Source organism: Mytilus galloprovincialis, chromosome 4 (genome assembly GCF_965363235.1).
Source record: "Mytilus galloprovincialis chromosome 4, xbMytGall1.hap1.1, whole genome shotgun sequence".
NCBI lineage: Eukaryota > Metazoa > Mollusca > Bivalvia > Mytilida > Mytilidae > Mytilus > Mytilus galloprovincialis.
This window is the reverse complement of record NC_134841.1, coordinates 29,513,783-29,536,542: the sequence shown is the minus strand read 5'-3', so window position 1 is coordinate 29,536,542 and position 22,760 is coordinate 29,513,783. Positions and strand designations below refer to the sequence as shown.

Below are 22,760 nucleotides of genomic sequence, written 5' to 3'. Positions count from 1 at the left end.
TTTCCCATAGTGTCCTATGTTAAACTAAGTCCCCCGCTGGCGGCCATCTTGGATGATGGATCGGCTACAAAGTAACAACACTTGGTCAGCACCTCATAAGGAAAATTCATGCCATGTTTGGTTCCATTCCATTCAGTGGTTCTCTAGAAGAAGTTCAAAATGTAAATTGTTAACGACGACGACGACGGACGACGACGGACGACGGACGCCAAGTGGTGAGAAAAGCTCACTTGGCCCTTCGGGCCAGGTGAGCTAAAAAGATTCAGAAAAACACAACATTTAATTTTGTGAAGTCAATAATACTCTACTAACACTACTGAATGAAAACATCCAGAAAATAATTTTGTTAATAAATCTACTTCCTATATATTTTTCTATGTTATAATAAATATTGTGTGCACAATTAGAGAGAATTAGTTAAGATAGTCTAGGAAAAAAAGATATCAGATACTGTGGATTCATTATTATTCATGGGAAACTAAGTTTTGAGGTAAATGTGATCCATGAATTTTAAACTTCAACAAAATACAAATTTTCTATATATACCTTGTATGCAAAATTTTCAAAAACACAAATTTGAGTATCGGGGAAAAAAAACTGTTTTCATAAATTCGTAAAAATGTATACACATGAAAATAAAGAATCCACAATATATAGTAAGCATAATTTGTCATCTCTCTTTCTTAAATACATAAGCATTGCATACTCACACTTATATTATGTAATTTACTCATTTCAAAGGAGTCTTGTGGAGTTTAATTTATTATTTAAAGTTTAAAAGTTCCTGGTAAAAACAGTATAAGAACTAAATGAAAATAAGAAGCAGACCATCTTTTTTTTCAAAAATACTAAAATTTACTTGCCTTAAGCTTAAAGATGTTGCAGTAAAAGTTAAATCAGGCAAAATAATTGTTTTCTTATGTTAAATATGCAGTAAAAAGTTTGTTTCTAAATAACAAATGACAGATGCAAAGTAATGGCATAGTTCAGCAGAAACACACCCATATTACCTTTTCTTACTGTCTGCTTTCTTCCTGTAATCAATTATTTGAGTTATTTGCACAATTAGTTCACTGATCTACAGTAAATTCTTGTTATAATCTCCCCTTCTTTGAAAATTAAAAAAATTTAGTTATTCCCTTTTTATTAGGAGGCTTTACTTCTAACACTACTTAAACATATCATATCATTTTTATAAAACAATTTAAACTGCATTTAGCAACTTGGTTTCCTTATATGTTGTTAGATTTCCAAAATAAATTCTATCTGTTTGCTTCTAATATAACAAGAATTTACTGTCAATTATAACAAAATATCTTTTCCCCAACAAAAGTTCACAAATATTTGGATTATCTAAAACCAATGATTAATTACACAACAAACCAATTATCATAAATCAAGTAGAAAGTGAAACACAAAAGTGGATAAATTGTACGGGATATACAAACTATACATACAGTAGATCTGGATCCTGAGCTGTGGCCCCTAGGTTCTGTTGTGAGTCTGACAATGGTGGGAAAGATACCATATTCTCAGTTGTGTATTTGGTACGAGTTCTGATCAGGGCCTCACTGAACTTTTGTCCCATGTCTTCCATCATTGAGGTTGTAATATGTTGATCCTACAAAAAGAACTAATGTTTTAATGATATTTTTTTTTGGTGAAAATAAGAAACCCATTTAGATTCAAAGATTTGTTGATGAGAAACAACCCAACAGAATAAATTAACCAATAAAGACATCTTTAACTGGCAAACTTCATTATTTCATGATAGAAATACAAAATTACCTTAAACTTTCCATCACGATCAATTCCGCAGTATGTACTCTCCATGGTGTAACTCCTCAGCACCCCGATCTGCCTCCATACCACAACCCTAGCTGTTGTTTCCTTAGCTTTCTCAACAAGAAAACTACAGTTCGGCCAGGAAAACACTGGAGATGTTAAGTGTAAAATCCTTGGCAGTGTCTGAAAGTTAAATAATGTTTTAAAACATTATATATATGTATGCTTTTCAGTCATTAAACACACTATCCTATGGAGGACACAATATGTCTTTATTATAATCAATGTAAGCTAGGAACTAATCATGTAATATGCCCATTGATAAATGTAGCTAATTATTCAAACAACCAATCAAAACTATTGTATTCAAGCTCCTTGTATTCCTTACATTTGGAACAATATCACTATCTTGTCTATAGAACACTGATATTGATAAATTGAAAATATCATAACTAAGCTCCTGTGTATAATAAACTGCCATCAGGTTGTACCAGTTCAGTAGAACAATATCTGCAGGCAAATTTGATTAACAACTTTTTGCAATTTCATTGAAACTTCTTTTAATTTACAAATGACAAATGACTCAATTTTTCAAAAAAGATCGATAAAACTAGAGGCTCTAAAGAGCCTGTGTCGCTCACCTTGGTATATGTGAATATTAAACAAAGGACGCAGATAGATTCATGACAAAATTGTGTTTTGGTGATGGTGATGTGTTTGTACATCTTACTTTACTGAACATTCTTGCTGCTTACAATTATCTCTATCTAAAATGAACTTGGCCAAGTAGTTTCAGTGGAAAATGTTAGTAAAAATTTACAAATTTTATGAAAATTTTTAAAAATTGACTATAAAGGACAATAACTCCTTAGGGGGTCAATTGACCATTTCAGTCATGTTGACTTATTTGTAAATCTTACTTTTCTGAACATTATTGCTGTTTACAGGTTATCTCTATCTATAATAGTATTCAAGATAATTACCAACAAGAATGTGTCCATAGTACACGGATGCCCCACTCGCACTATCATTTTACATGTTCACTGGACCGTGAAATTGGGGTCAATACTTTAATTTGGCATTAAAATTAGAAAGATCATATCATAGTTAACATGTGTACTAAGTTTCAAGTTGATTGGAATTCAACTTCATCAAAAACTACCTTGACCAAAAACTTTAACCTGAGCTTCACACTATCTTCTTCTTTGTTCAGTGGACCATGAAATTGGGGTCAATACTTTAATTTGACATTAAAATTAGAAAGATCATATCATAGGGAACATGTGTACTAAGTTTCAAATTGATTGGACTTCAACTTCATCAAAAACTACTTCGACCAAAAACTTTAACCTGAAGCGGGACGAACGGAGGCACAGACCAGAAAACATAATGCCCCTCTACTATCGTAGGTGGGGCATAAAAACAGCAAAATTTCCTTAAAATTACCAATTCAGGGGCAGCAACCTAACAACCAGTTGTCCAATTCATCCGAAAAATTTAGAGCAGATAGATCTGGACTTGATAAACAATTTCCCCCACTGTCAGATTTGCTCTAAATGCTTTGGTTTTTAAGTTATAAGCCCAAAACTGCATTTTACTCCTATGTTCTATTTTTAGCCATGGTGGCCATCTTGGTTGGTTGGCCGGGTCACTGGACACATTTTTTAAACTAGATACCCCAATGATGATTGTGGCCAAGTTTGATTTTATTTGGCCCAGTAGTTTCAGAAGAGAAGATTTCTGTAAAAGATAACTAAGATTTACAAAAAATGGTTAAAAATTGACTATAAAGGGCAATAACTCCTAAAGGGGTCAACTGACCATTTTGGACCTGTTGACTTATTTGTAAATCTTACTTTGCTGAACATTTTTTCTGTTTACAGTTTATCTCTATCTATAATAATATTCAAGAAAATAACCAAAAATAGCAAAAATTTCCTTAAAATTACCAATTCAGGGGCAGCAACCTAACAACAGGTTGTCCAATTCATCTGAAAATTTCAGGGCAGTTAGATCTTGACCTAATAAACAATTTTACCCCTGTCAGATTTGCTCCAATTTCTTTGATTTGAGTTACAAGCCAAAAACTGCATTTTACCCCTATGTTCTATTTTTAGCCATGGCGGCCATCTTGGTTGGTTGGCCCGGTCACCGGACACAATTTTTAAACTAGATACCCTAATTATGATTTTGGCCATATTTGGTTAAATTTGGCACAGTAGTTTCAGAGGAGAAGATTTTTGTAAAAGATAACTAAGATTTACGAAAAATGGTTAAAAATTGGACTATAAAGGGCAATAACTCCTAAAGGGGTCAACTGACCATTTTGGACCTGTTGCCTTATTTGTAAATCTTACTTTGCTGAACATTTTTTCTATTTACAGTTTATCTCTATCTATAATAATATTCAAGATAATAACTAAAAATAGCAAAAATTTCCTTAAAATTACCAATTCAGGGGCAGCAACCTAACAACGGGTTGTCCGATTCATCTGAAAATTTCAGGGCAGTTAGATCTTGACCTGATGAACAATTTTTCCCCCATGTCAGATTTGCTCTAAATGCTTTGGTTTTTGAGTTATAAGCCAAAAACTGCATTTTACCCCTATGTTCTATTTTTAGCCATGGCGACCATGTTTTTTGATGAAATGGGAATTAAAACACAAACTTTATTCTAGATACCCTAGGAATCAATCAGATGAAGTTTGGTTTGAATTGGTTCAGTAGTTTCAGAGGAGAAGATCTTTGAAATAGTTTACGACGACGACGGACGGACGACGACGGACACCAAGTGATGGCAAAAGCTCACATTTCCTTTTAAGAAAGGTGAGCTAAAAATACAATTCTTACCGGGTACTCCTGGAAAAAAACATTATGTTTAAAATAGTTTCTAAAATTGTTAGATTTGAGAGAACTAGTCCACTAACATTGCCAATTATATGGAATTACAGGTCTCATCTTTCTATATCAAGATAAAGATTTTCAGGAATTTTTTTCACAAAAGAATGTTACTATAGTTTCTATGTTCAGTGGACCATGATATTGGGTTACAAACTTTAATTTGGCATTAAAATTAGAAAGATCACATCATAGAGAACATGTGTACTAAGTTTCAAGTTGATTGGACTTGAACTTCATCAAAAACTACCTTGACCAAAAACTTTTTCCTGAAGAGGGACAGATGGATGGATGGACGAACAAACTGACACACAGACATAAAAACATAAGTCCCCACCTGCATAGAACATGCTCAATTTAATGGGACAGTTCACAGACAGTTGTAAACTAGAGGCTCTAAAGAGCCTGTGTCGCTCACCTTGGTCTATGTGAATATTAAACAAAGGAAGCAGATGGATTCATGACAAAATTGTGTTTTGGTGATGGTGATGTGTTTGTACATCTTACTTTACTGAACATTCTTGCTACTTACAATTATCTCTATCTATAATGAACTTGGTCCAGTAGTTTCAGTGGAAAATGTTAGTTAAAATTTACAAATTTTATGAAAATTGTTAAAAATTGACTATAAAGGACAATAACTCCTTAGGGGTCAATTGACCATTTCCGTCATGTTGACTTATTTGTAAATCTTACTTTGTTTAACATTATTGTGTTTACAGTTTATCTCTATCTATAATAATATTCAAGATAATAACCAAAAACAGCAAAATTTCCTTAAAATTACCAATTCAGGGGCAGCAACCCAACAACAGGTTGTCAGATTCATCTGAAAATTTCAGGGTAGATAGATGTTGACCTGATAAACAATTTTACCCCATGTCAGATTTGCCCTAAAGGCTGCGGTTTCAGAGTTTTAAGCCAAAATCTACATTTCACCCCTATGTTCTATTTTTAGCAATGGCGGCCATCTTGGTTAGTTAGCCAGGTCACGGGACACAATTTTTAAACTAGATACCCCAATGATGATTGAGGCTAAGTTTGGTTTAATTTGGCCAAGTAGTTTCAGAGAAGAAGATTTTTGTAAAAGATAACTAAGATTTACGAAAAATGGTTAAAAATTGACTATAAAGGGCAATAACTCCTAAAGAAATCAACAGACCATTTTGGTCTTGTTGACTTGTTTGTAGATCTTACTTTGCTGAACATTTTTGCTGTTTACAGTTTATCTCTATCTATAATAATATTCAAGATAATAACCAAAAACAGCAAAATGTCCTTAAAATTACCAATTCAGGGGCAGCAACCTATCAACGGGTTGTCCAATACATCTCAAAATTTCAGGGCAGATAGATCTTGACCTGATAAACAATTTTACCCGATGTCAGATTTGCTCTGAATGCTTTGGTTTTTGAGTGATAAGCCAAAAACTGCATTTTACCCCTATGTTCTATTTTTAGCCATGGCGGCCATCTTGGTTGGTTGACCAGGTCACCGGACACAATTTTTTAACTAGATACCCCAATGATGATTGTGGTCAAGTTTGGTTTAATTTGGCCAAGTAGTTTCAGAGGAGAAGATTTTTGTAAAAGATGACTAAGATTTACGTAAAATGGTTAAAAATTGACTATAAAGGGCAATAACTCCTAAAGGGGTCAACAGACCATTTTGGTCATGTTGACTTATTTGTAGATCTTACTTTACTGAACATTTTTGCTGTGTACAGTTTATCTCTATCTATGATAATATTCAAGATAATAACCAAAAACAGCAAAATTTCCTTAAAATTACCAATTCAGGGGCAGCAACCTATCAACAGGTTGTCCGATTCATCTCAAAATTTCAGGGCAGATAGATCTTGACCTGATTAACAATTTTACCCCATGTCAGATTTGCTTTAAATGCTTTGGTTTTTGAGTTATAAGCCAAAAACTGCATTTTACCCCTATGTTCTATTTTTAGCCATGGCGGCCATCTTGGTTGGTTGGCCGGGTCACCGGACACAATTTTTAAACTAGATACCCTAATAATGATTGTGGCCAAGTTTGGTAAAAATTGGCCTAGTAGTTTCACAGGAGAAGATTTTTGTAAAAGTTAACGACGGACGCCGGACGCCGGACGCCAAGTGATGAGAAAAGCTCACTTGGCCCTTTGGGCCAGGTGAGCTAAAAAGTGTGTGCATAAAGAACTTTTAAGTACAAACATATTTAAAGGTATACATATTACCTTTCATCCATTTTCAATATAATATATAATTTTAAATTTCAGTTGACACAACATTAGATCATTACTCTATGAACAACTGCTCATAATATTTCATGCCACTTTCTATTGACATGCATAATGTAAGTTTTTTAATATTAGTTCATCAAATAAACACTTGATAGCTTCACACAAATGGTAGGCAAAATACTATAAAATTGAGAATGGAAATGGGGAATGTGTCAAAAAGACAACTCAAGCAAAGAGCAGAAAACAGCAGAAGGTCACCATTGAGTCTTCAACACAGCGAGAAAATCATGCACCAGGAGGCATTATTTACAATATTAATACTACCTTATAAGCATTATCTTCCATTCTGTTTCCTGTAGTTGCTGGGTTTACTGAATCATTTGGTATCCATGACATGGTAGGACTACATCCATACAGAAATATGTTCTTCCTCCTTGAGTGTCCATGGTAATCACAATATACCTGTAAACACATTGTAAAATTACCCCTAGGAGAAATCATACTAAATATTTGACTAAGTGTGGGATTAAAATGGTCTTGAAGAAATTCTGTGTCATTTTCTTGGTCTGTATAACATTTTTGTGAACATTTATATGTTTCCTTTGGAAAATTGTAAGTTGCATTGGAATTTTGTCTTCTTTTTCTTGAAGGATCCATAAAAAAAAATCATCCCAAACATGGACAGGGGTTTAAGAATATGGTGACCTGGACAGCTACTTATAGTAGATAGACCTGTTTTGATGTTTGGCTGTGAAGAATTTATTTAAAATTTCATCCCTGACTCAATGTTATTAATCAGTAACAAACTAAAAAAAGAACATTGCAGTGGTAACTATCTTTTAAACCCATAATAATTTCTAGGAAATCAATCTTAAAAGACAATCAAAGAGCTGAAGAGCTCTGAGGGAAAAGACGGCCATTGTTTCAATTTTTAGGGGGGTATCTTATGATAGTCTACATACAAAGAATGAGCAAAAGAACAGCTAGAACATATAGAAAGGCTAACAATAATGAAACTAATTGTTGTTTATTGTTATTTCATTTCCTTAGTCAAGAATTCATCATAGAGACAATTTGGACCAATGAGATCTGCACCTTCTAAATCAAAACATTTGATTAAAGTTGGGAGTTAATTATCTAAAATTCAATTGAATTTAACAACTACTACAATATATTTTAGAATTTTAATTATGTACAACTGAACGGCAGGCTAAGACCATTCTCAATTTTTTGTGACAGTATTCTCAAGAAAGTGAGGACTGAAAAATCTATTCAGTTTTAATTTTCCATTGATAAAGTTCCCAGTTACAACTCTCATCACAGGGATACATGTACTTATAAAATCAAATATGATTGATATAAGCTGTGTGAAGTTTGTTTCCAGATCCCACATTTTGATATATCTGTAAAATTCATGAATAAATAGCTTTAAACTACAAAAAGCAATATTTAAAAAAAAAAATGAAAAAAAAAATGAAAAAAAAAATGACCACTACAATAATTATGTTGGTACGCAAAATTATTTTTTAATTGATGACTACTTATCATATATATACTTAATGTGACATTTTTAGTGTTCAGATACATGAACTTTCATTTTAGTGGGTAATTACTCATCAATTGAGGTGCTCCTTAATTGGAGAAACATTCTAAAAACATAACTTTACAGAAAAAATGAAAACTGCAGTTGCTCTCCCCAATCTCAATAGATATAAACTACAAAAAGCAACATTTAATTTTTTTTATTTTTTTTTAACCATTTCAATAATTATGTTGGTACACAAATTTTTTTTTATATAGAAGACTACTTATCATATACTAAATGTCACATTTTAAGTGTTCAGAAACATTTACTTTGATTTTAGTGTATAATTACTCATCAATGGAGGTGCTCCTGAATTGGAGGAAAATTCTAAAAACAGAACTTTACAGAAACAATGAAAACTGTCGTTTCTCTCCCCTATCTCATGTATCCCTATGGACATTGTTTACCGCGAAAGTTGACCTACAAATTATCTGATTATAGCCTCAGATTAAAGCATTGCATGTTGGTGTGTGAATGATCTACACTACAGCAAACATCATTAGGTTTACATTTAACAAATACGGATTTTAAATTAGTATACAAATACTGTGAATGATTTTTATAATGAATAAAGGATATCCCTGTGTGGCATTCCAACAATGACGTCACTAGGTTAGATATATTTAGAATATTTCGTAATACTGATTTTTCCGGACTGTAAAAGAAACGTATATAGTGTAAGGGAAAGCTCAATATACGATAATTTCACGAGAAACAGAAGGGAAATGTGTAAAAAATGTATTTAAAGTCAATCTGTTCTCCTTGTCATCAATTTCAGTATGACATTTTGAGGGGGTTTCCAAACTATCAAAACAAAATGATTGACGTGAGGGAATGATACTCTGGCCAACCCCATTAGGGAATTGACGGCTTGAAGCCATCTTTCCCCAAAAACAACAAAATACAGATAGACAAATGGATGAACATCTATGTGCCACATTTACATGTATATTGTTAATGACAGAAAAGGTTGGTAATTAGATGATTTTTGACTTACCAGTGGAGATTTATTTATCATCTGTAGATACTGTAGAAGTCCCTTGGTATGGTAAATAGTAGGGTGTAACTTAGGACAGGGGTTGTCCCATCTTCTATTCAGATCTTCTGCTGCTAAAGAACATCTATGGCTAGAAATATTGAAACAATTTTGAGAAAATTATATTTTCAAATAAAAACAAAATTGATATTCAATATAAATGGCAAACAACTTTATACAATAAATATATTAAAAATAGTAATACAAAAAACTTATCACAATCAAATTCCATATAAAAGTCAATCTATTTTTAAATCCTTGTATTGCTCGCGTTCTGATATGCACAACAAATCAGAGCAGGAGCAATTCAAGGATTCGATTTTAGTTAGATTGTATATTAGAAAAGTCAAATTAATATATGCCAAGTCCGTTCAATGAAACAAGGACTTTCTAATAGCTTCTTGTTTTTTAACACTATTTGCACAAAACAGTGTATTGAAACAAAATTATCAGATCAATACTACAAATAGTTCCTTTTTTTAAAAGACATTGGTTTCTGAATTTCTCAAATAGATAAACACCTTCTACCATAATTACTCTGTGTATTGTTATGCGATTACTTTTCTACATTGGCTAGAGGTATAGGGGGGAGGGGGGAGATCTAAACAAGAATGTGTCCAAAGTACACGGATGCCCCACTCGCACTATCCTTTTCCATGTTCCATGGACCGTGAAATTGGGTAATTATCTAATTTGGCATTAAAATTAGAAAGATCATATCATAAGCAACAAGTGTACTAAGTTTCAAGTTGATTGGACTTCAGCTTCATCAAAAACTACCTTGACAAAAAACTTTAACCTGAAGCTCCCACTTTCATTTTCTATGTTCAGTGGACCGTGAAATTGGGGTCAAAAGTCTAATTTGGCTTAAAAATTAGAAAGATCATCTCATAAGCAACAAGTGTACTAAGTTTCAAGTTGATTGGACTTCAGTTTCATCAAAAACTACCTTGACCAAAAACTTTAACCTGGACGGACGAACGGAACCACAGACGGACAGACGAACGGAGCCACAGACCAGAAAACATAATGCCCCTCTACTATCGTAGGTGGGGCATAAAAAAAAAACAAGTTTAACCCTACCGCATTTTTGCACCTGTCCCAAGTCAGGAGCCTCGTGCCTTTGTTAATCTTGTATGATTTTTAATTTTTGTTTCTTGTGTATAATTTGGACTTTAGTATAACATCCATTATCACTGAACTAGTATACATATTTGTTATGGGGCCAGCTAAAGGACGCCTCTGGGTGGGGGAGTTTCTCGCTGCATTGAAGACACATTGGTGGCCTTAGGCTGTTGTCTGCTCTATGGTCAGGTTGTTGTCTCTTTGACACTTTCCCCATTTCCATTCTCAATTTTATTATATAAATACAGATTGTCAGGTTGTCTGCTTATTGATATAATAAAATATCAGCTGAGAGTCACAATTTGAAGCTTTTTGGTCAAATGAGCGTATCAAACAAGTTCCAAAAGGTTTCATATTGTGTCAAGCAGCTGATATTTTACAATATAAATATCACAAACCAGATAATCGATTTATCAGGTTGTATTTTGCATGATATAAACAAGTGTTTTCTTTGTTTCACCATCAGACTGGAAGATGACTTGATAAAGTAAGGTCAAACTTATCAACTTTGGTCACATATCATGATGTCACTGATATGTCCAGGTCAAAGTTATCAAGGCTATGTCAATATATAAATAACACATAGCTGAGAGGGTGATAGAGCAGATTGGTACCCAGAGAAAACATTGTCAACCGCGGCCAAGGTTGACAATGCTTTTTCGAGGGGTATCAATCTGCTCTATCACCCTCTCAGCTATGTGTTATTTAATTTATTATATTTTTTTTTTATTGTCTTTTACAGATTACTTTTATTGTAAAAATACTTCTAAAAGTATTTTCTATGACGTTGCATACTGTATATAACAACATTACGGGTATTAGAAAAAAAAAGAAAGATGTTTATTATTTTCATTTTGACAGTCAAATAAAAAAATCTGAGCCAAAACGTAGAACTCAAACATTGTAATTAATTACTTGATGTGATTTCAATTCATTGTACTTTTAATTATCGATTTTTGATTGTTCTGCACGAGAGGGTAACATTAAAAAAAATTGTCACCCGCTCAGCCATGTGATAGAGTAAATTAACACCCTCACATTAGCCAATCAAAATCTGGCATTTTAAGGTGAAGTATAATAATGTATTTTATGCCACAAAGAAGAGAGATGCAATTTTTTTAAGACCTGAGCAGAGTGATACTTATAGTGGAATGACTAATAAATAGACATACTTTCCATTAATGACTCCATCTGGGTTTAACATAGGCACAATTTTAAAAATGAAATTTTCTCTAAGTTGTTGAGCTGCTGGTTTCTTACTGAGCAAAAAGTCAATGGTTCCTGAAATCGTAAAATAAAAATCTTATCCTCAAGCAACCCATACAGATATGCTATAAGTGCAAAGCATTTACATCACAAACACCTAGAACATTTTTTATATGAGCGTCACTGAAAAGTTTTTCGTAGTCAAAACTTGAGTGTGGAGTACAAAATAATAAGCCTGGTATCTTTGATGAGTGTAAAATTATAAGTTTTGGCTGCTCTATTTAGCCACTCAAAACAATAGTATGACGCTTTATAAATTAACATACATCTTGTACTAAAATTAAAGATTTGAATTAAACTTGTCAGGTTTAAGTTTTGGCTGTAACACATTTTAAACGTAAATAAAATAGTAAAATAACTTTAAACCCATTTTGCAAGTTTGCCAACTTATACATTCTGCATTTAACATGATGTGTTCATTCAATTAATGGAAGTAAAAGGTACACAAACATTTAAAACACAAATCAAATTACCTTTCATAACCCAGCTAGAATTACTTTCTCCTGGGTGAACTCTTCCAGAAAGAAATATATAAGGTCTACTTCCTGAAATAAAAGCAAAGAATGTATTAATATACGGAAACTATTATACACTATTCATATGGACTCAATTAAGTACAGATTTGATCTTGGTATGTTGCAGAATGGAGTTCGACAAGCAATGTTTGTATACTTAGAATAGATTATATTTTCATTATATGATCAAACATGATCAGTTTCATTCGGTTGGTGTGTTTTGCAATGGTTTACAACTACAAAAAGACTGCATATAGATTTTAGTTGTAAAAGCTACCACAAATTGTTAGCAGTGTCTCCCTTACATCCCCTATACCCACACCTACTCTGGTGTCTTAGAGAAGTTTTCTGGTTTTTAAAACACATTTCTTCTTACATTACATATAACTACATGTAGGATTTCTGTATGATGATATGAATCTCTAATCCGTATAACCATGATAACTACTTATTACTTACTATAACCATGATAACTACTTATTACTTACTATAACCATGATAACTACTCATTACTTACTATAACCATGATAACTACTATTTACTTACTATAACCATGATAACTACTTATTACTTACTATAACCATGATAACTACTTATTACTTACTATAACCATGATAACTACTTATTACTTACTATAACCATGATAACTACTATTTACTTACTATAACCATGATAACTACTTATTACTTACTATAACCATGATAACTACTATTTACTTACTATAACCATGATAACTACTTATTACTTACCATAACCATGATAACTACTATTTACTTACTATAACCATGATAACTACTTATTACTTACTATAACCATGATAACTACTATTTACTTACTATAACCATGATAACTACTTATTACTTACTATAACCATGATAACTACTATTTACTTACCATAACCATGATAACTACTTATTACTTACTATAACTATGATAACGTCTATTTACTTACTATAACCATGATAACTACTATTTACTTACTATAACCATGATAACTACTTATTACTTACCATAACCATGATAACTACTTATTACTTACTATAACCATGATAACTACTTATTACTTACCATAACCATGATAACTACTATTTACTTACTATAACCATGATAACTACTATTTACTTACCATAACCATGATAACTACTTATTACTTACTATAACCATGATAACTACTATTTACTTACTATAACCATGATAACTACTATTTACTTACTATAACCATGATAACTACTTATTTCTTACTATAACCATGATAACTACTATTTACTTACCATAACCATGATAACTACTTATTACTTACTATAACCATGATAACTACTATTTACTTACTATAACCATGATAACTTCTATTTACTTACTATAACCATGATAACTACTTATTACTTACAATAATCATGATAATTACTTATTTCTTACTATAACCATGATAACTACTATTTACTTACTATAACCATGATAACTACTATTTACTTACCATAACCATGATAACTACTATTTACTTACTATAACCATGATAACTACTATTTACTTACCATAACCATGATAACTACTATTTACTTACTATAACCATGATAACTACTTATTACTTACTATAACCATGATAACTACTATTTACTTACTATAACCATGATAACTACTTATTACTTACTATAACCATGATAACTACTTATAACTTACTATAACCATGATAACTACTATTTACTTACTATAACCATGATAACTACTATTTACTTACCATAACCATGATAACTACTTATTACTTACTATAACCATGATAACTACTATTTACTTACCATAACCATGATAACTACTATTTACTTACTATAACCATGATAACTACTATTTACTTACCATAACCATGATAACTACTTATTACTTACCATAACCATGATAACTACTATTTACTTACTATAACCATGATAATTTCTATTTACTTACTATAACCATGATAACTACTTATTACTTACAATAACCATGATAATTACTTATTACTTACTATATCCATGATAACTACTTATTACTTACTAAGTTCTTCTACATTTTCTCTACTATACGACTTTGGCTGAGCTGTGACAGTTAATACTGGTACATTATTACCACTAATCGTCTGACAAAATGTTTGGTTACGGAAAAATATCTGTGAATGATCAGTGGATCTATCCCATATTTGGATATGAGTCTGAAAGATAAAATATTACATTATTGAACAGTATTGCCTCTTACAAATGTATTTATGTTTAGAATATAAAATATATGAAAATTATTAGCAGAAAAATTGTACCACATATGTATAGCTCTTGACCTCAATTTCAAAGTAACGGTCCAAGGTTTACAAATCCAAAGACCATTGGTCTTCACATTTTATGGTTAACGAGTAATATTGTAATAAAAACATCATTGAGATGGAAGCCATCTCTGTGGGCCCCAATATGAATAACGTGTGGTAAATAGTGTGTATCTTTACCATAGGACATGTTTTTTTTAACTGAAACCAAAGTTTTGACCTTGACCTTTGTACAAGGAAGTCTTACATATATTATGACACACCCTCTGGTGTTAGTTAATATACATGTCAAGTATAAACTTTGAAATCATAACGGTTCTAAGGATATAGAGCGGACACGATCTTTACCATAGAACATGGGGTTGTCAACTGAAACCAAAGTTTTTACCTTGACCTTTGTACAAGGAAGTCTTACATATATTATGACACACCCTCTGGTGTTAGTTAATATACATGTCAGGTATAAACTTTGAAATCATAACGGTTCTAAGGATATAGAGCGGACACGATCTTTACCATAGAACATGGGGTTGTCAACTGAAACCAAAGTTTTTGACCTGGAACTTTGACCTAGGAAGTTGAACATACATTATGGCACACCCTCTGGTGTTGGTTAATATACATGTCAAGTATAAGTTTTGAAATCATAACGGTTCCCAAGATATAGAGCGGACACCATCTTTACTATAGGACATGGGGTTGTCAACTGAAATCAGTTTTTGACCTTGAACTTTGACCTAGGAAGTTGTACATACATTATGACACACACTCTGGATGTGAAATTATATCGGTTCCCTATATAGAGGACACAATTTGTACGGATGGAAAGACAGAGGGATGGACACACAGACTGATCATTATAGGGTGTCCACCATTTTTTTTTTTTAAATAAAAATTCAGATGCATTTGACTTGTTGTATGTTAGTGTAATTTTCAGATCATCATTGAAATTGCTATAAAAATATTTGCCCAATTATAAATATAGACTACATACACCAAAAGATTTTCCATTAGCAACTTTTTTTCTTAAACTCACCTGTAATGTTGTATATGTGTATGGGAAATGATATGCCATGTAACATATGTCTTTGTTATGTTTGAATTTGACTGTGAATGTTGCTGTAAAATATGTCTTTCCCTTAACCCCTCCAGTAGCTTGAGCACTCCGTGTAAAATGGTTTTTATAATAGCAGATATCTGTCCCCACTCTTGACCAAAATGGCCGTCCTTCTATAGACTCTGTCACAGAAAACATCACTGGTTTCATTCCTGAAATTAATTAATATATGTTCTGCTTGAAACTTTTCAAAACATTTTAAAAGCAGAATTTGTAACAGTTACTGTAAACCAACTTATTTTCCTGGATACTTTATTTCACGTTTTGCTCTTTCTAGTCGACTTTGCGACAATTTACTTTCGCGAATTTCAAAATTAGTTGATGTAGTTAGATAAAGAAAGATCCAAGTTCTACTTTTTTGCCACAATTTATATTCGCGTTATGTTTCTACTCATGTAAGTGGCAAAAATAAATTGCTCACAAAAATAAGCTGGTTTACAGTATTACTAACAATTTGTTATCAGTCTACAAGACCAATACTGTGTCTGGTTCAGTGCCATAACTTATCATTCCTTTTCATTGAAAGAAAGAACATTTTAATTTTTTCTTGTACAACAAGTGTGGTAAAATTTCAAACTATCCGCCAACATGAAAGTGGCTGTATGGAGGATGTTAAAATTGCTTATCAGGTTGCAGAATGAATATAAAATCTTTCCCTTCAATAGAGGCCAAGAAATCTTAAGACAAAATTTTTCTACCAAAGGTCTTTTCAAGGGTGATGATGGACGTTTTTAACAACCTTGACTGGCTATACAGCCCTTACACGGTCGGTATCTTTTGGAAGGATGGACAGAGTCAAGCATTTACAAGACCTGCCTTCACCTGTTTTGGAGTGATGGACAGAGTCAAGTCATTATTAGACCTGCCTTCACCTGTTTTGGAGTGTCGGAAAGAGTCAAGTCATTACTAGACCTGCTTTCACCTGTTTTGGAGTGTCGGAAAGAGTCAAGTCATTATTAGACCTGCCTTCACCTGTTGTGGAGTGATGGACAGAGTCAAGTCATTATTAGACCTGCCTTCACCTGTTTTGGAGTGTCGGAAAGAGTCAAGTCATTATTAGACCTGCCTTCACCTGTTTTGGAGTGTCGGAAAGAGTCAAGTCATTATTAGACCTGCCTTCACCTGTTTTGGAGTGTCGGAAAGAGTCAAGTCATTATTAGACCTGCCTTCACCTGTTTTGGAGTGTCGGAAAGAGTCAAGTCATTATTAGACCTGCCTTCACCTGTTTTGGAGTGTCGGAAAGAGTCAAGTCATTATTAGACCTGCCTTCACCTGTTTTGGAGTGATGGACAGAGTCAAGTCATTATTAGACCTGCCTTCACCTGTTTTAGAGTGATGGACAGAGTCAAGTCATTATTAGACCTGCCTTCACCTGTTTTGGAGTGTCGGAAAGAGTCAAGTCATTATTAGACCTGCCTTCACCTGTTTTAGAGTGATGGACAGAGTCAAGTCATTATTAGACCTGCCTTCACCTGTTTTGGAGTGTCGGAAAGAGTCAAGTCATTATTAGACCTGCCTTCACCTGTTTTAGAGTGATGGACAGAGTCAAGTCATTATTAGACCTGCCTTCACCTGTTTTGGAGTGTCGGAAAGAGTCAAGTCATTATTAGACCTGCCTTCACCTGTTTTGGAGTGTCGGAAAGAGTCAAGTCATTATTAGACCTGCCTTCACCTGTTTTGGAGTGTCGGAAAGAGTCAAGTCATTATTAGACCTGCCTTCACCTGTTTTGGAGTGTCGGAAAGAGTCAAGTCATTATTAGACCTGCCTTCACCTGTTTTGGAGTGATGGACAGAGTCAAGTCATTATTAGACCTGCCTTCACCTGTTTTAGAGTGATGGACAGAGTCAAGTCATTATTAGACCTGCCTTCACCTGTTTTGGAGTGTCGGAAAGAGTCAAGTCATTATTAGACCTGCCTTCACCTGTTTTAGAGTGATGGACAGAGTCAAGTCATTATTAGACCTGCCTTCACCTGTTTTGGAGTGTCGGAAAGAGTCAAGTCATTATTAGACCTGCCTTCACCTGTTTTGGAGTGTCGGAAAGAGTCAAGTCATTATTAGACCTGCCTTCACCTGTTTTGGAGTGTCGGAAAGAGTCAAGTCATTATTAGACCTGCCTTCACCTGTTTTGGAGTGTCGGAAAGAGTCAAGTCATTATTAGACCTGCCTTCACCTGTTTTGGAGTGTCGGAAAGAGTCAAGTCATTATTAGACCTGCCTTCACCTGTTTTGGAGTGATGGACAGAGTCAAGTCATTATTAGACCTGCCTTCACCTGTTTTAGAGTGATGGACAGAGTCAAGTCATTATTAGACCTGCCTTCACCTGTTTTGGAGTGTCGGAAAGAGTCAAGTCATTATTAGACCTGCCTTCACCTGTTTTAGAGTGATGGACAGAGTCAAGTCATTATTAGACCTGCCTTCACCTGTTTTGGAGTGTCGGAAAGAGTCAAGTCATTATTAGACCTGCCTTCACCTGTTTTAGAGTGATGGACAGAGTCAAGTCATTATTAGACCTGCCTTCACCTGTTTTGGAGTGTCGGAAAGAGTCAAGTCATTATTAGACCTGCCTTCACCTGTTTTGGAGTGTCGGAAAGAGTCAAGTCATTATTAGACCTGCCTTCACCTGTTTTGGAGTGTCGGAAAGAGTCAAGTCATTATTAGACCTGCCTTCACCTGTTTTGGAGTGATGGACAGAGTCAAGTCATTATTAGACCTGCCTTCACCTGTTTTAGAGTGATGGACAGAGTCAAGTCATTATTAGACCTGCCTTCACCTGTTTTGGAGTGATGGACAGAGTCAAGTCATTATTAGACCTGCCTTCACCTGTTTTAGAGTGATGGACAGAGTCAAGTCATTATTAGACCTGCCTTCACCTGTTTTGGAGTGATGGACAGAGTCAAGTCATTATTAGACCTGCCTTCACCTGTTTTGGAGTGATGGACAGAGTCAAGTCATTATTAGACCTGCCTTCACCTGTTTTAGAGTGATGGACAGAGTCAAGTCATTATTAGACCTGCCTTCACCTGTTTTGGAGTGATGGACAGAGTCAAGTCATTATTAGACCTGCCTTCACCTGTTTTGGAGTGATGGACAGAGTCAAGTCATTATTAGACCTGCCTTCACCTGTTTTGGAGTGATGGACAGAGTCAAGTCATTATTAGACCTGCCTTCACCTGTTTTGGAGTGATGGACAGAGTCAAGTCATTATTAGACCTGCCTTCACCTGTTTTGGAGTGATGGACAGAGTCAAGTCATTATTAGACCTGCCTTCACCTGTTTTGGAGTGATGGACAGAGTCAAGTCATTATTAGACCTGCCTTCACCTGTTTTGGAGTGATGGACAGAGTCAAGTCATTATTAGACCTGCCTTCACCTGTTTTGGAGTGATGGACAGAGTCAAGTCATTATTAGACCTGCCTTCACCTATAGTGACACAGGTATATAACAAGTTTGGCACAACCTCATAACTATATATATGTCATGCAAGATTAACTTACAAATAATATTTCTACAATATTTAATCACTGTGTATTTAATCTGAATAAATACTATCTTTTCTATAAATCAAAACAAAATTGGTATTTAAACAACTTTGCAACGTATTAGTAGCTTTACTGGTAGGTACATTGTACTTTGAAGACTGATGTGTAGATAGATACTTTGTTGTTCACTTTGCTAACTTTCAGATCTAGCTTGTACTAAATCTATACTTACCAAAGTTAAACTGACTGTTAAGTTTCTCACAGTTGACAATATTAAATCTGTATGGTATATCTGCTATCATGTTACTAACTTCAAAGTAGAACCATTGATGGTGGTGGTTCGTGTTGACATCAGGGTTCAAGATTAAGTCATATTCGAACTCCCTCACCTAGAAATGCAAAGAAAACAAATTTTGACTCTATTTTTTTTATTTTTAACATAATTGTGCTTAACCCATGCTTATACATGTTATTGTTATAATAAACCAATGCTGGTATTTTAATTAAGACAGTATTTGCCTCCTCAAAAAGGTCAATTTACTGGCCATGAATTTGAAAATAAAACACAAATGTGTCCATATTATATGGATGCCCACTCCCACCATGAAATTGGGGTCAAAACTCTAATTTGGCATTAAAATTAGAAAGATCACATCACAGGGAACATGTGTACTAAGTTTCAGGTTGATTGGACTTTTACTTCATCAAAAACTACCCTGAAAAAAAACTTTAACCTGAAGCAGGACAGAAGTATGGACAGACAAAGGATGCACAGACTGAAGTCATATTGGCCATAATTGGGGCATTAAAATACAATATATTTATCTAATAACATGACTGCAGTTAAATTTTGCAAAAGCCAATTTTACTGTATAAATTTGGCATTTTAGGTGAAATATACAATTTCAAAATGTTTAGTATGTCAGTGATAACACAACCAACATTTCTGAACTATTAAAAGTGTTCAGATCATGTCATCTTTTTCATCTGTTAATATAAATTACACAATTTTGAATAGATTGAAGAGTTTTATAAATTTTGCATCTTGAGGAGAATGTTAATGGCCCTTATACTTTTGATGTAATGCCAGAAACCCCCAACCATTTAATTTATAGTGAATGAATTTCTACTTTAACTGAAATATTGTATCACTATATATCCTGAAGATATTTTATTAATTATTACAATAAGAAAATGAATAATTTTACCCATATTGCTTTCCTAAGATTCCCACATTCAAACTGAGCATTAAATCTAAGAGAGTTAGCTCCCACTGCATCTAACTGACTTCCAATTCTGAAGGAAAAAACAAGTGTTAGATTAATTAATTGTACAAAATGACACTTCAAATTCATTTAACATAACACTTTAGTCTCTTCCATCCTTAATACTCCCCTATTACCAACAAAATGAAATGGATTTCAATTTTTTCTACAGTATCAATACAATACATGTATTAACATGTTGAGAAAATATGTACATTCATGACATCTTTGATAGTCTTTGTTAAAATTATGCACAAATTTTCTGAACTCATATAAATTTACAACTCCACACATTGTATCTACATAGATGTTTATTATGCAGAAAAAATAATTTACCTCTAAATGTTTTTTATATCTTTTATATGCTCATTTCTCGCTGATCTATTAATAAACTAACCTAAGTTCATCCCTGTTACTCAGATTAGAATTTCTATTACAGTAAGTTGATCCACATCTTTTTATGGTAGCATCCACATCATAAACATCTCTATCTATCACATGCTCTGGGTGAATCATTCTGTCTATATCCTCAAATACTTTAGCTCTGTCAAAACATATACATCATTGGAATTCCTTGTCATAGGTAACTCACAATCTTACTACAAACCATGCCATCTACTAATTTAATACCTTTAAAAATTAATGAAATCTCCCATGAAAGACTATTAATTTGAAATGGAAAAATTCAATTGCAGAAAATGTTATGACTTAAAAGTTTGAAAGTTTTCTACACCAATATTTTATCAAAGAATCAACATTAACATACAAATTCAATCATTTACAAAACAACATACCTTTGAACACCAAATTTTCTCCTGTATAATGGCTCCAAATAAGGACAACCTCTAGCTCCAATTAGATCAGGGTAGCCTATTTTCTCAAACCTATATGCTCCTTTAGTAGAACAAGCCTTGTCCTGATACACTAACACATCATGGAAATATGAATCAGTATCATCTTCTTCACCACTACTCGATCCCGTCTCATCAACGTCTTTTTGATCTTGAGAAATATTCATACCTTCAAATTCACTTTCAAACTCTAGTAAATCTGGATAGCTTGTCGTACTTGTTTTCTTTCCTACTTTTTTATTAGTGTTAGAGGATTTTTTTCCTGCTTTTGATTTCTTGCTGGTCTTTGGTTGAGATATTAATGTTTTTTTGATAGCACCTTTTTGAGGCAAGTCTAAAGAGAAGAGACTAGATCCTGTTTTCATGTTTATAGCTGTAGCTGAATCACACCGCCCCGTTCGATAATTGTCGGGATAGTCTGATTCATAACTACTATAACCACTGGTCCGTGAAGAATATAAGAAAGTTCCCTCCTTTTGATACAGAGAATGTTTAATTTGTTGAGCTTCAGATGACATTAAGTTTTCAAAGTTACCAGTTGGTATATAAATAGATGTTGGTGGAAGAAGTGATGGGTCAAGGTCATCATCTTCTTTAATCTAAAAAATATCAAAGTGATACTTTGGCAAATCTTTTTCAAAAATTCTACAAATATAAGTCATTAGACAGATCTAGCAATTCTGTTCATATAAATAATGTTGTATAGTTTTTAATCACATACAATAATGATAAACTATTCTTTACAAGCAATAACCTAGCTTTATAAGGTGAAGGAAATTATTTTTATTTAGAAGCATTTGTAATTAAATTTTATCGATATTGCATATTGTTAATTAGCTTTTACATGGTTTTGTAATTTTAATCATTGAACTATGAAATGAAATTAATTATCATAATTTAATAAAATGCTGGATACAAAAATGCAATCTATTGAGAAAGCAAAAACCCATCCCTACATTCCTAATAATAAATATATAGCAAAATTTATGAATTTACAGCTCTAATTCACATCAGAAATCAGCTATGAGTCTGCAAAGTTTCATATGTCTGGTCAGTTATGTTAGAATTCTATAAGGAACTAGTATATAACTTCTGGAAACAACTTTTTAACTGATTCCACACTTTGAAATCTGCTTTGGGACAAATTTAGTTGTTAACCTTGATCAATAACCCCTTTTTATAATTGCTAATAAATTACTCAGTTTTTTGGGTTTTTTTTCTTCACATGAGCAATGCAAACCAAGTTTAGATGTCATTTAAAGGAACACTAGTGATACCAATAGACAACATCAGTCCTTTAAACTTTAATAGTTGAGTAAA

At 33.3% G+C, this 22,760-nt stretch overlaps 1 protein-coding gene across 4 annotated transcripts in view; it reads right to left on the bottom strand.

Annotated features, from left to right (window-relative positions):
• LOC143071808 (cytosolic carboxypeptidase 1-like) overlaps nucleotides 1-22,760 on the bottom strand; it is a 45,709-nt gene that overhangs the window by 7,454 nt on the left and 15,495 nt on the right. For 3 of the 4 annotated variants that reach the window (XM_076246405.1, XM_076246403.1, XM_076246404.1), the window contains exons 12-24: nucleotides 21,384-22,039; nucleotides 20,987-21,133; nucleotides 20,533-20,620; nucleotides 19,557-19,713; nucleotides 15,763-15,995; nucleotides 14,468-14,621; nucleotides 12,401-12,472; nucleotides 11,834-11,942; nucleotides 9,498-9,627; nucleotides 7,240-7,377; nucleotides 1,789-1,968; nucleotides 1,458-1,621; nucleotides 1,011-1,034 (exon numbers count right to left, since the gene is read on the bottom strand). In XM_076246405.1, the coding sequence (XP_076102520.1) occupies nucleotides 1,011-1,034; nucleotides 1,458-1,621; nucleotides 1,789-1,968; nucleotides 7,240-7,377; nucleotides 9,498-9,627; nucleotides 11,834-11,942; nucleotides 12,401-12,472; nucleotides 14,468-14,621; nucleotides 15,763-15,995; nucleotides 19,557-19,713; nucleotides 20,533-20,620; nucleotides 20,987-21,133; nucleotides 21,384-22,039 (2,252 nt within the window). The remainder of the gene's footprint in view (nucleotides 1-1,010; nucleotides 1,035-1,457; nucleotides 1,622-1,788; nucleotides 1,969-7,239; nucleotides 7,378-9,497; nucleotides 9,628-11,833; nucleotides 11,943-12,400; nucleotides 12,473-14,467; nucleotides 14,622-15,762; nucleotides 15,996-19,556; nucleotides 19,714-20,532; nucleotides 20,621-20,986; nucleotides 21,134-21,383; nucleotides 22,040-22,760) is intronic. The other variant, XM_076246406.1, reaches the window with a different exon arrangement.